The sequence below is a fragment of the Pholcus phalangioides genome, unplaced genomic scaffold (genome assembly GCF_987345545.1).
Source record: "Pholcus phalangioides strain wild (caught in Gottingen) unplaced genomic scaffold, Ppha-v1.0 ptg000007l_1, whole genome shotgun sequence".
NCBI classification, from domain to species: Eukaryota; Metazoa; Arthropoda; class Arachnida; order Araneae; family Pholcidae; genus Pholcus; species Pholcus phalangioides.
The window spans coordinates 56373480-56388317 of NW_028301600.1; the positions used below are offsets into that span (position 1 = coordinate 56373480).

Below are 14838 nucleotides of genomic sequence, written 5' to 3' on the forward strand. Positions count from 1 at the left end.
ATTGTATTTTACAGGGTGTTTCAAAAAGAATCACCCGATTTGAAATGCGTACATTACGAAAAATATTGAACATAGATACTTCAGATTAATTTTATGAAGTTAATAATCATGAAGTTTTTACAAACCAAATTAAAGGTGCTCAATGTGCCCACCTGGGATGCATGGCATATGTCTATATACGGTAGTGAAATTCATCCCAAACTTTTGCGAGCATGTTTGCATCCACTGCGAGTGGATTTCTGTGGACTACGTGCGAAACTCTGTCGGATACGCTCCACATTTTCGTCTGACATTCGGGGACGGCAGGTGATTTCCCTATACACAGACAACTCGTGTCTCGGAATTGTTTATACCATCGCCAAATGCTCTGAGCGGTAGAAGTTCAACACCAGCGTATTGTCGACGAAAAGCACGATGAACAGTTGTTACGGACTCACACTTCGCGAAGCTTAGAACACAAAACTGTTGTGCAGTCGCCATCTTGGCAAACACTGAAGTGGCGGCCAAAGGAAGAGCGTTAGCGCTACCTGTCAGCAACTGCATGAAACTCGAGATTTCCCTCTTTTTACCTATACATTATTCGATCAAAACGGACTAAAAGCTGAATAGTTATGATTTTTGTGAATCGGATGATTCTTTTTGAAGCACCCTGTATAATGAAACCGGTATAAAACGGAACGTCATGAGCAGGGACGCGATTAAATATTTAGCGGACCGGTTCAAAAATAGCTTTGCGGCCCTCTAAAACGCGGAGTTTCCCAATCCCCAGTGTCCGTGAACATCCTGGTGCACGCGAAGTTTACATTAGCACCCGACAATGGGTATCAAACTGCTATTTTATGGTCATTAAAAAAACCATTCGGCAATTAACGATAGTACCCACTGCTCAGAAACAAAAAATTGTGAGTACTCCCTAGGCACTTAGCGGTGGGGGGGGCTATCGGGCTAGAGAACCGATTATCTAACCAGAGCAGCAACTAGATACTCTTTCAACCGGGAAAGCCTACATTACGCCTCCCTCGTGTAATTTTGAATTTTAACAGGAGAATTTAGCACCCCCTGTGGTCCAGCGCCCAGTTCACTAGATCCGCCTGCATTATTCTCCTGGCTTGGGGGTTCGTAAAAACCCTATAGGCTAGAGGGTTCGATGCCTGAATTTTAGAGGTCTTGGCATGGCCCCCACATCCTGCAGCTGAGACCCTAGGCTAGGATCTTTGGCGGTCCCACCGTAATGAATTTATAGTGTGAAAAAACAAAAACCTATAAGAATCGTCCTGCGCTAGAGCCCTGTCAACCTCACTCTTGTGGGGACCATGGGTTTTGGACAGAATTTTATGCTTTCTTAACGTTTGAGTCAAACGAAAAGAACGTTAAAGTTAAAACTTAATCAAAGTATTTTTATCGAGTTTTGCGGTCCGGTGCGGCCGTACCCTTCGCAACCGCCCAAATCCGGCCCTGGTCATGAGATTGAAATGATATTCCATTTTATAAAGGTGCACACACACATAAAAGCATTAATCAATGAAGGGACTATTTTTTGATTCCGTCGAAGACAGGTTTGTCTTAGATAAGTTTCACTGCACAGTAATACCTTAGCTTACGAAGTTTTCGGCTAACGAACGTGATTCCGGAACGAATTATCTTCGTTAGTCAAGGTATCATTGTGTTTGGAACACATGTGAATTTGAATACCATCTATCTTTCACAAAAGACAACAGAAAAAAAGAAAATTTTTTTTACTCAGCCATTTTGAGAGCTTCAGTTTTGCGACTATTCCCGCAGACTAGGGGTTAATCTGGAAAAAAATCCAAATTTTCATAAAGACAAAAGCTAAATTTCCTAGTCGTGCAGTTAATAGTTTTTTAATAAAAAAGTGATTATGAGAGGTGATATTTTATTTTTAATTTTTTCTAAGACCTGTCATTGTATGAATATTAAATTATTTTTTGGAAAAAATAAATTCTCATCATTCACAATTTGGTTTTTTCAACTCTCAAGTGTTTTTAATTTGGTTTATCGCTTTCTACATTTTAATTTTCTTAAAGAAATGAAACCAATGTATGTATCCTTTTCGGAATAGTGCAAAAAAAAGCTTTTGCTAGGACTTATATATAATCTCGCCTCCCCAAAATCTCTTCTAATTATCATTGCTAGTTGATCTCATCTTTGAAAGCCGCTTTACGGCAACCCGAATATGGTTTTAAAAGAATGCTAAAAACTTGTGCGTTTTGGCTCCTTTTATACCGGAAGAGATTTTTTTTTTCGCAATTGTTTCTAGTATTTATAATTCCATGTCAGTGGCTTTCGTGTTAAATTTCTACTGATCAGAGCCACCCTAAGGGATGCGACAGACAGGTGCGGTCACACAGGGCCCCGTATACGCGATATGATTATGTGTAGGATATATTATGTACGCATACGAAATGCATATGCGAATACGTATTTTTATAATAAAACAGGCTTTATTAGTTGTTTCTTTTACTCTATGAAAATGTTTATGAATATTCAAAATAATATAATAAATAGTTAAAACTATTTGTCCCGTGGAGGGGCCCTGCAATCGTTTTGGCACTGAACCCCACGTCTGGTAAGGGCAATCCTACTACTGAGAGCAATCAGCTAAGATGGAATTAGCTTTGCGTATACGTAATCACCCACTTGAATGATTCGTTTCTTACGGGCTATACCGTGAGGAAAAAAAACTTGTTAACCTTTATGCGTCATTTTGTCTGATGTTGTCTACATATTATAGTCGAGCCGGCTTATAACGAAATCGGATGTTACGGAGTATCGGTTATAATCGATTAATTTATTTCCGTCCTAATGAATTTGCAATGCCAAAATAATGTTAAAAATATCGCTTAGACTATAACAAATTGCGATGTTCATGAATATCGGATGTGAAGAATTTTTTGGAAAAAATGTAATTTTTTTTCAGGATGAAGTTCCATAAAATTGGAAGTTCTCTTTCAGAAATAATGTTCGAATATATGAAGTACTACTGTACTATTCCGAGAAAGGCTACGGGTATTAAGTGTTTATCTTTGTTAGATGGCGATCTCTAGCTATAGATCGCGCTGGTTCTGTTGTTCTGTTCGTTTTTAGAGCCGCTCGAATAAAGAGGGATCGACATGACCGCAGTTTTGTTTATGTTAGCGTTTTTGTGAGCTTTGTGTATCCCAGAAGACTTTCAAGAACCTCAGAACAGTCTAAGAACCATTTTAAAGCACTAAACAGGCACACATCAATATCGACAACTCACCTCTGACATAGGTTTGCGACTACCTTAGGAGCCGTGACGCACATTTTGGGAACTACTGACTTACAGTATATGGGTCTAAAATTTAATTCAAACGTATGCGAATATCGTAAACATTTGTGGCATACGTGAATAGTTTTCATTTCAATTATAATTCAATTTTTAAGTTTGTCCGAGGACTACCCATCCCAACCTCTAGTCCACGGACCGGTTGAAAAACGCTGCTTTAAGTGAATTCCGCTCATAAAACTCAATTAGTCCTATTTATCGTATATCGGTTATAACGAATATCGGACATTGTGAATATTTTTCACGTACCCATGCGACTTCGTTATATCCGGGCTCGGCTGTATACAGTACCCTTATTACACAAGATTCTAACAGGAGCCATATGTTTGCTCATTCAGCTCCTCTTTTTTTTCCTCTTGTAACCTCTTCAAAAAAATCACTCTTTCACATGGTCACAATTTGTCTGTGGACTTTAGCTGATTCTCTGCATAAAAACCTACCCCAGTCTTTACTTTATAACAACAACAACCATCTTGGGCAGTTTCAAGTTCTGATAGCAATGACCTATCTCGTGAGTAAAGATTAGGGCATTTTAGGGAAGTGTTGAATGATGGCTTCACGAAACAATCTCATATACTCTCCCTCATCTTTCCCTTCCCCTAGACTGCTCGCATATTTATTAACATTACATGCTCCAGAGATTCCCAGATAAGAAACAGTCGAGGTCTTTGTTAACATGGGCGACGCCGGCTAGACTCAAAATTAGTTCGCCTACTATTAACAGGATTTCGTCACCAAATCTTATCTGGTGATGCTCCCCCTTTTCTTTTTGGTTCAATTAAAATAGTTCTGCCTTCACGCATTTTAAAGCTTTCATCTTCCGAGTTACAATAAGGTTTAGTGTTACTGCAAAACATTCTTGATTTTTAAACACGTATCAATGAAACATGATAAATACCGCAAAAAATAGTTGCAATAATATATATTAATTCTTTCAAATTCAAATTCTTTTCCACGAATATTGTATATTTTTATCAGCCACCTCGTTGGGCATTTTGCCTGTTGTGGCGTTGTATTTGTATTTGTATTTCGTGAGGAATAATTCCACTCCCTAATATCTGTGCCATTTGTTTGTAATTTTTCATTTTTTTTATTCTCAGAATGTGTGTTACATTGAAAATTCAAATTAACCTGACATAAAAATTCACTTAAATTTTGTTTGTAAAATAGGACGAAAGGTGAAATGTTCGAAATGTGTTAATTATTATCGAAATATTTATCAGTTTTTTTTTTGTCGAGTCATTTAACCATTGCAGATTAAATCGACGCTTCTCATTAACTGGGATATGCAATCAATTTATCATCATATGGGCCAAAGATATCATCCTCCAAAAAGTGTGTGTTTCTTTCCTTCTTTACGAATAATGTATAAAACTGATGAATGATTCGAGTGATAAACATTGGCATTAAGGAGCGGCAATGGGAACTGATGATTTCTTGATAACTTCAGTGTCATTTGTTTTCTTTTAATAAGACCCGACTCAAACAATTAATATCACAATATCGTAATTGTTAATTATACGTATCGATAATCGGGAGATTTTTTCGTCCAGAAACACATCGACACTGAATGAAATTGTTAGAAAACCTTTTTTTTCTCCATTTTCCCCTACCCTAAATAAATATGTAACGTCAATACGTAGTGATTCATATCAGAATAAGACCTAAAATATGTATGTAATTGTATGGTTACTTTATAGAGTTGATTTAAAAAAAAAATCATTTTAATTTCTGTAATGTGCATATCTGAAAGTTACGTACTTTTCACAGTTTCCTGCTACATGTGGGCAAGAAACGTGCAAAAATCGACGTAGATTCGATATTGGTGAACTTGCTTGAGTCATTTCGCAAGACTAGTTTCTTATCAAATTCTAGAGAAACCTGTTTCTTACTCAAAACTGAGACCTTACTGATGAGGCCCTATCGAAATAAGCATTTGTTGATTTTAAATTTGTTTTTTCCTTTTTAACACTAAATAATCATATTCAGTTTTAAAACTTGTGCAGTTACGAACCTCTAGACTGATGAGAAACTTGAAAAAATTATTAATAATTCAGTAGAAAAAAAATTTACTTGTTTCGAATTATGTTGATGGCATTTTTCTTAACTTTCAAGGTTCAAGTGCAAAACGATTACATGAATCGCATTGTAAAAAAAAGGTAAATTCGTGTTTTCACGTAATTGTTTCCTAGTTTCGTCGCAAAGTTTTTGCTGTTAGCTTATAGGCATTCAAAAATAGTGATTACACATACACAATCTTTTATACGTTTAAGATCTGGAGACTATTTTCATGCTGAAGTTTTTCAAGGCTGTGAGAAAATTTGTTATTAGTCCGCTCTGGATTAAACACATCTCAAGGCTTCACAATTAGCTGTCTTCACACATTATGTAGCTTTAACCACGTCCCTCGAGTGATTTAATGGATGCATAATTTTGAATCAATGAAGACGATGATGTCAGTTTTATCTCTTTAGTTGGAGCAGAGATTGAATTATATCGAAAGAAAACTTCAAATACTCCAGTTAAATCTCAACCAAGAAATCGTACAGTTGACGACATTGTTCGTCGATCAGCTGTAAACCAGTTATTTGGAACGTATTTCGATATTGCGTGTTGATTCTTCTCCTGACCCTAGTCATTTTTATTCGTATTCTTGACCTTGATCTCATTCATTCGTCAGTATTCATCATTAGAGCAGATTGACTCGCATTATACATCAATTATTGCAACCACACAGACCGGCGAACTCTTTCGCGAGGTTGCTGCTTTGCGTTTCGTACATATGAAGACAAAATTATAACAGAAAAACCTCAGAAAAAGCCATTCATTTTTTACACATTCTGATAAAAAAATATATCTTTATAATCAGTTTTTTTTTAGGTTGTAACCTTCCAAATGTAATTCTTTTTTAATGCTTTATATTTCAGCTTTATTGATTAACATTAGCTCTTCAACCAAAGAGAGAGCATAGCATAAATCACTAAACTCCCTAAACTAAGACTAAAATACTATCTATTTTTATGAAGTATTGTTTCTTCCGATTTTCAGCAGGTACAAAGGAAGGAGGATAGGTGAATGTGTTTCACTGAGATATCGGCTTTAGAAAATATCTGTGCTTGTCATTGCTAAAATAAAAGTTAAAAGGCGTTTAAGAAAGCGAGATATCTCGTCAATGCCGATGAGAGGATTGATTTAGGGTTATTTGACGATTTCATCATATACTAACAACTTCGTAAGTCAATTTTCAAAAGTATGGTTCATCATATTTGCATGTGAATGTTTCAACTTTTCAACTGTTTGCATCTGGATGAATGATGCCACAAACAAACGGACGTGCAATCCCTTCGCAGGAAACTCTATCGTTGATAAGATTTTGTTTTGTTCTTTTCCGCTTCCTTTTGCTTACTTTCATTGTTTGCGAACAAAAAGCAAAGGTATCGCTATGAACTATTTGTTAATACACCTGTATATCCTCCTTTAATATCATTTTAGCAAAGGTTTTTGCGGGTGATATCAATCGAAATCAAGCAGATGACATTTATCCAAAATTCAAGTTATTTCAAAAGTATATCAAACTTATATTTTTCCTACTGCTCTCTCCCCAGAATTGTTTTTTCTCAGTGCCTCCACCTTAAGCCAACCAGTAGGATCTTATGTATATTATGGCCATTACTTCTACAACCCCCTAGGACTGTTCCAACGGCTCCCAGGGGGTGATATTATTCAGTTTGGGAACACTGCTGTACAGTCTCATTTTAACAATTTTCACTAGTAAGAATTTTTCAAAATAACCAAGGCAACGTGATTTTTCTAATAGAATTTTCTATCTTTAGTGAAGTTATTAAATTTTCGATTAAAAAAAAAAGAATATTTTAAAATTTAAAAAGAATTACAAAAATGCAAGACAGAAGGTAAGCACCCACAAAATTGACATGATTGAGAATGACTTTTATAGATATTTATGAATTTCTGTTAGTTTCCCCCATGTATCCTATTATACTCTACAAATACGATCAGTGATTTTAAACTGTAAAACTACTATTTTTCTAAAAAGCAAAAACAATCCGTTATTTTGGATCATTATAAAGTAATCCAAGAAACGATTGGTTATATCCTTGACAGTGAAGTAAACCTGTTCTGTCATAATTTCACTATTTCTAGTATCGTCTATTTCCATCCAGTTGAAACTCCGTTCAAAAACTTGGCATTCCGCCATAATCTCTAATAGATATACTATGCATTGCCTTCACATACAAACGTTAACAATTGGTTATAACTCACTGTTCTCATGTTCTTAATTTATGGGCACCGATTCATTATTATGCTGAAATAAATATGCATTTGCGAGACGAATAGTATATTTGCTGTGAGGCAGTCTTTCTGCTTTTGGATGGTAATCTCGTTCTTTTCACTCGTCTCATTCACCCGGCGAAGATACGGCATTGCCAAGGTGAAGGAAACATGTGGTGTCAGATAACTCATTGATATACTGTATATATATGTTTCTGCCAAAGCCCGAAGTTCGCTACTTCACGAAGTGGCCAGCCCAGTTGACCCGGCTAATATCCGAAATTCGATCTTTCGCCAGGCTTTAGCCAGCTCCTGTATATTGATGCCCTATACATCCCTATATCGATCCCTATGATTCGGGGTAATCGTCATGTTGGAGTATTTGTTTGTGATAATTATGGCCATTTATAATTAAATGATCGATCAAACGAATCGGAATATCGATATCTTAGTGATACATATACAGGGTGATTCAGAAAAGATGGAAAAAATTTTAATATAGGTGATAGTACACACCAATACAAACAATTGTCATCAAAGAATGCATGGTCTAACATGAAATGCAAACGCGCTAGCGCGTTTCGAAACGGCCGCTCCGCAAATGTTAAAACGGCATTTCTGTTGAAATTTATCGGGAGAAAAAAACACCATGCATCAAGGGCGTAGCGAGGGGAGAGACTTGGGGGCCTGGTCCTCCCCCGGAATATGAGAAAATGACCGAAAAAAGGGAAAAAGAAGGCAAAATCGTATTGTTCTATCACTTTGGTCCCCCCCGAAATGAAAGTGGTCCTCCCCCGAACGAAATTTCTGGCTTCGCCCCTGCCATGCTGTTTCTAAGTGCAATATTCACAAAAATATTCCAATTCGAAAAACGGAGGAAATTTCGAAAGAAAAGCAGACATGCATTTCATTTACGCATTCATTACGTAGACATGCATTACTTTTTCAGTATTACTAAAGTGCATCATTATCCCTTACGTTACAACTGTTAGACCGGTTGCACGCTGGAATAACTTCGCAGGGCTGGTGACCGCGACTTTTATTCACTATGACGCAGATTTGCACACGGTTTCTTCTTCTTCCCCAAGTTACATTTGCATGCATGGTGTTCTTTTCTCCCGATAAATTTCAACAGGAATGCCGTTTTAACATTTGCAGAGCGGCCGTTTCGAAACGCGCTAGTGCGTTTGCATTTCTTGTTAGACCATGCATTCTTTGATGACAATTGTTTGTATTGGTGTGTACTATCACCTCTTTTCTGAATCACCCTGTATAAGGATGTATAGGGATCAACATGTAAGGGCCAGTCAAAACTGGCGAAAACCCGAATTTCGGACATTTGGACTGGCCACTTCGCGAAGTGGTCAACTTCGTATATATATTTTTTTTATTTGTCTAACCATGTGTTGGAAAAAGAAATTTAAGTGAGAAAAACGTTTTTTTTTTTTCTGGTGGATGCAAACTTCTCTGTCTTGGGGCAGACACTTAATATTGTTGGCATGTTAAATGTTGCATTTTGAGATAGAAAATGGGAATTTGAACGTATTTCTGAACTTAGAGTAGCCATAATTAGGTGATGGGATCAACAGACGTATGGGATAGAAATTTTCTGAATCACGATAGCAAGAAATTTCACAGCCAACATGTTTCCCTCACCTTTATCCAAACATGAACGTGTGGGAGAATCATGACAGAAGGAAATCTCCCCCAATGCTATTATGGAAGTAGAATAGGGATGGTGAAATTTGTTTCAAGATCTCGAAAAACCTCGCGAGTAATCGATGTTTTTACATTGTTACAAGAAGTGAATATACTAATCATGCCCCCAAAGACGGAGCTGACAGGGCTCCATCATTGGGCCCGAGACAATTACCATCATTTTTTTGTTTTTTCATGCTATAAATTCACTGTAGAAGGGCCCGTAAAAAGTCTGGCTTGTGGGTCTCCACCAAAGATCTGTCTAGGGGCCCTGCTCGAGGATATGGGGCCATGATACAGTATACCCTTTTAAACTTCGACGAGACACGGTAGTCTAGTAATCTCGTTTTGTTTCAGCTTCCCAAGACCAAAATATCATATGCTTTGTTTCTGTAGCATATATGTATGTTGTTTCTGTAACAAGTATATTTTCTTGTTAAATTTATAAAGGTAGGTTTTTCTTTATGTATATAAATGTATGTTTAGGAGTGGGAGGGGGTCTATATAATTACGGAAAATAATTAAACTTAAAAAAAAACTTTTTAAACTATTTAAACTTTAAAAAAAATGAATAATAGATTAATTTAATCGTGAATTTTGAAAAGGACTCATCTCGGAATATTTTCAAAAATGAACTTTTTTCCACTTTTTTCATATACACATATAGATCGATATTTTATGAGCGAGAAAAGCTCATATTTAGTTTTCATAGTGGTGAAAAACACGTGCCTTTCTGAAATGAATTTCGAAAAGGTCTCATTTCAAGTCATTGAAGACATTAGGCACCATGACTCGATTAATCACTCCTCAGATTGATAACAATCAAAGAATGGGATTGATTTCTTGATAGTGCACAGTCGCAATTCAGTGTTTTCAGACATTACTAATATATCAAGGGAACAGTTATTTTCCGGATATTATGCTGAAGTGAGCTCGGAAAGAAAAGTCATCACGTCCCGGCGGAGACGTGATGACTTTTCTTTCCGAGCTCACCTCAGCATAATATCCGGAAAATAACTGTTCCCCTGATATCTCTGGCTGAGAAAGAAGCCATCAATATCTCTCTATTACTAATATAGTTTGTTATGTTCAGTGATGGTAACTCGTGGAAAATTTCTGAATAAATAACAGAGTTACACTTATTGTGTGACGGCTGTCCTGCTCAGAATAAAAATAGCGTAATGCTAAAGTTTCTAACTGGCATTGTCAGCCAGTCGCAACATAGGAATTAACATTCATTTTTCTCAAACAGGCCACTCTTTTAACGACTGTGGCAAAGATTTTGTGGCCGTAAAGCGTAAAATCTGACGAGAACATTGTTTGTTCACTCACCAGCAGATTTAATACACAGTAGCACTATAGACAAGAAATTTACTGTCAAAACAATAACATATTCTGACGTCATAGACTTCAAATCGTGGTGCAAAGTTAACTTCAAGGCAACGCCACTGTCGGAAAGATGCTATGGGAAAAGTGTAGAAAAAGGACAAAGTTTCCTTTCGATTGTCGAGTTTTTTTTCAGTTCATCTTTAACCTTTAACAGCATGGTAAAGTCTTATGCCATCTCTTCATTGGCAACAAAATGAATAATGAAATTCCTGTCCTATCAAAAACGAAAGGTTGTTGTCTAAACATTCCTACTATTGAAGCATTTTCATTACTACTCCTCTAAACTACCGATAAATGCCCTGATTTTTGTTCTTTTCAATAACATTCGTTCTTGACTTATAGCGTTTTACTACTAAAAAGCATTCAAGTCCTCGGATGAATTTCGAAAAAAGACTACTGTCAGGAAACTTTAACGATCATTTTCTCCATCAAAAATTTTCCTTTAAGGATACTATTTTACTTTGTCATAACGTACACAGTGGTCAGTAGTTTTAGAGGGAAAAAACTGCTCAAAAATTAGTCACAAACGGTTTAACAGAAATTCAGTTTTTTGTGTGTGTGTCTCCTGAAAAATTTCAATTATTTTCGGAGATGATCCTTTTTCGAAACTTTCGAAATTCGTGATTCAATTGCTATCGATCTTCGACTTGCTCCCTTACTCGCCATCTGTTTCTACTAGGTGGTAGTTTCCCCTAATTATTTCATTCATTGAACTAAATTTATTAAACTATATGTTTCTGAATTTTTCGTTCTTGAACTTCGATTTCAAATGAAATCAAAACACTTTATCCCGAGAGAGAGATAGATGGCTTTTTCTCAGCCCGAGATATCAAGGAAACAGTTATTTTCCGGATATTATGCTGAGGTGAACTCGGAAAGAAAAGTCATCACGTCTCCGCCGAGACTCGAACACAGGGGCCCTCTTGCATACCAGGCAAGCATGCTATTATCTACACCACTGGAGACATGACCCTGCCTTCCGTATTCCACGCACTGTGGCGTAAGGCGCTGAAGTAGAGGCATTAGTAGCCTCTCTTAACTTGGAAATGGCCCCCGGGTGGGACGGTTTGATATGCAAGAGGGCCTGGGTTCGAGTCCTGGCGGAGACGTGATGACTTTTCTTTCCGAGTTCACCTCAGCATAATATCCGGAAAATTACTGTACTCTATCTTTAATTCAGAAGCAGTAAGAGTTTTTTTTCTTGATTTTGGGAGATTCTGTGTGTACCTTGAACGGATTGATCGATGATATTAATGATGTAAATTAGGAATTAAAGCGTTATGATTCGATTTAAATTTCAATATCTTTAGCTCGTGGTACATATAATACAGGGTGTCCTGTAAGTGCTAGCACGGCCTCTATCTCATCAACAGTCCATCGCAGAGGTATAATTCCAGTTTATAAAATGCTCAACAAGCGTTCAAAAATTACCCTGTAGCAGTTTTGAGAGTGGAAATACAGTCTGTCACAAAAAAAAAAATCCAAATTTTTATACGGTCCCCGTGTGCTCAAGAACACAATTCCAAAGTTGTTGCCCTGTCTCTCCTGATGCCAGCAAAAAAAAAAAACATGTTTCTAAGTGCAATATTCACAAAAATATTCCAATTCGAAAAACTGGGAAAGAACAGCGTTAAATGCGGGTAAAACGGTTTTTCCTCATTTATCGCTGTTCTTTCCTAAATTTCCTCTGTTTTTCAAAATCGAATACCTCTGCGATTGCGCTTTAAAAGCATGGAATTCTTTTTGATGGCATCAGGAGAGACAGGGCAACAATTTTGTAACTGGGTTCTTGAGCACATGGGGGACCGTTTAAAAATTTAGATTTTTTTTATTTTGTGCCACACGGTATTTCCACTCTCAAAACTGCTACAGGGTAGTTTTTGAACGCCTGTCGAGCATTTTATAAATTGGAATCATACCTCTACGACAGACGGTTGATGAGATAAATGCCGTGCTAGTATGCGGGACATCATGTATAGCACATACCAGTAACTAATGTCAGTGGCTATTACGATGTTGCAAAACACATGGATACTCCTCTGCTGTTACTCTTTCTTACCAACCTGCCGTTAACTCATTTGACGTTGCCATAATTAATTTCCAGCTCAAACTGACGACGTTCTTTACTCGATTACAACAGAAAAAAATTCTTTGATTAGCAATCATCATGTTTCTCAGAGGATAAGCACCGCCCCTAACAAGGATAAAATTTAATTTTTAGGTGATATCAGCTTTCTTGTATTCCACAAGAAGCAAATATGTGTCAAAAAACACTTACTAAATATTCAGGATTTGTATGAATGAATTATGATGCATGTATCTGAAAGTTTAAGGGCAAATTTTATTAATATCTTTCGACTTTTCTTTAGTGAATTGTTTAAAATTTGTTACACTGTACATTTGTGTACGTGCATGTCACTTCAACATAAGTGTGCTGTAAACTTCCGAAATTACTTTTCAAAAGTGTAGGTGTGGGCCTTATTCTGAGAAATATGATTCAATGTACTTTTTATTGCACGATTAATACCGAAGATAATATTCAATAAACAGACAGTTTTACTGTGAACTAAATAGCGAAACGACTGACATCCCTATAGAGACTGTTGGTAACAGTCAGTGACAGTTTGGTGATGTTCTTGACTATTACATGCCCATTCATTATTAGGTGATCCTCGCAAATGTCGATCGTATGTACGTTTTGCAAGCCCCGTTTTTAACTTACTAACGAAAAAATTGAAAGAAACGCTGCATGTAGGCCTATGTACGACATTATTTAAATGTAAATATAATCGTGTTCTTAAATAATTCAGATATCACTAAAAAAAGCATAGTCTAAGCCCAGCATTACATTATTGAAGTTTTAGAAAAGAGTTATTTTTTATAAAACTGGAAAAATGCAACCACTAAGCCTATCGGTTACATTGGGCGAATATAACCGACAGATTTATTGCTTGATTTCTTTCAAGTTTTGTAAAAGATCTATTATCAAACTTTTATAGTGTAATCCAGGCCTAGTCATAGTTCCAAATTTTTTTGTCCATCGAGCCATTTTTTAAAGTTTTTTTTTTTTTGCTCATCCCTCCCCCACAACTCAAGAAAACCCATGGGATCTTATACTAAATTCATAGTTTCTACTGCCCCCTTGAACGACTCCATCGTCGTCGTCCCGAGGGTAAAATTTTGCCCACTTTAGTCAGGAAACATTCGTCTAAGACCGGGATTACACTATAAAGTTCTTTTATAAAACTTGAAAAATGCAAACAATAAGAGCATCTGTTACATTCTAGCAAATATAACCAATATTCTTATTGGTTGTTTTTCAAGTTTTGTAAAAGATTTTTTAACAAACTTTTATAGTGTAATAGCGTAATGCCGACCTAATACACAATAAGCTTTGCATGAAAACAATATGAACACGGGGGGAAAGACTCTTAGAAGTGAAAATTTTGACGTTTAATGTGTTTAGATTATTTGTTATTTTTTTTACTTACTCTATATTTGCTCATTCTCGTGGCACCATGGCCCTTCAGGCGAGTATCTTATCAACCTGGGCTACCGCGTCCCACTCTATATTTGTTTAACATGATGTCATGATGTTATTTGATACCTGTTGTGCTTTGTTTCCTTTTTCTTTTTGCATATTAAAATAGACTTTATCATTCATTTATTTAGGGCATTAATCACTGCACCCAGAGCAAACTCTAGTGTATTAGGAGATCAGTTGTATCAACCAGGCGTTCTAAATAGCTGCAAAGTCTCTCTAGCCAATCACGTGGATCAAAAATGTGAAGAAGTTGTTCTGGATAAACTAGGTATAGATTTTGGTTTTGTATATAGGCCTACTTATGTTCGTAAAATTAGGTAATTGCATTTTGTAGACTACAACTCAACCCTACACACACACACACACACATGCGCCTCGTAAATAATTTTTCTCTGAGGAGTTTCAAACTTTTCATTTTTTAGACTACAAAACGTTCGAATAGTAGTGCAGTAGTCTACATAATTACGATCATCGATGATAGGCTAACCATACGTCCATAGACATAAGCCCCCCCCCCCCAAAACATTCCATTATTTTCAATAACAGCCTATGCATACGGCGCCGAATTCACCCTTTAATCGCTTCCTTC

At 36.6% G+C, this 14838-nt stretch overlaps 1 protein-coding gene across 1 annotated transcript in view; it reads left to right on the top strand.

Annotated features, from left to right (window-relative positions):
- The window catches only part of LOC149085522 (integrin alpha-9-like), a 166884-nt gene that overhangs the window by 15174 nt on the left and 136872 nt on the right, over positions 1–14838 (top strand). The window contains exon 2 of the mRNA XM_089233577.1: positions 14378–14517. Within this exon, the coding sequence (XP_089089703.1) occupies positions 14378–14517 (140 nt within the window). The remainder of the gene's footprint in view (positions 1–14377; positions 14518–14838) is intronic.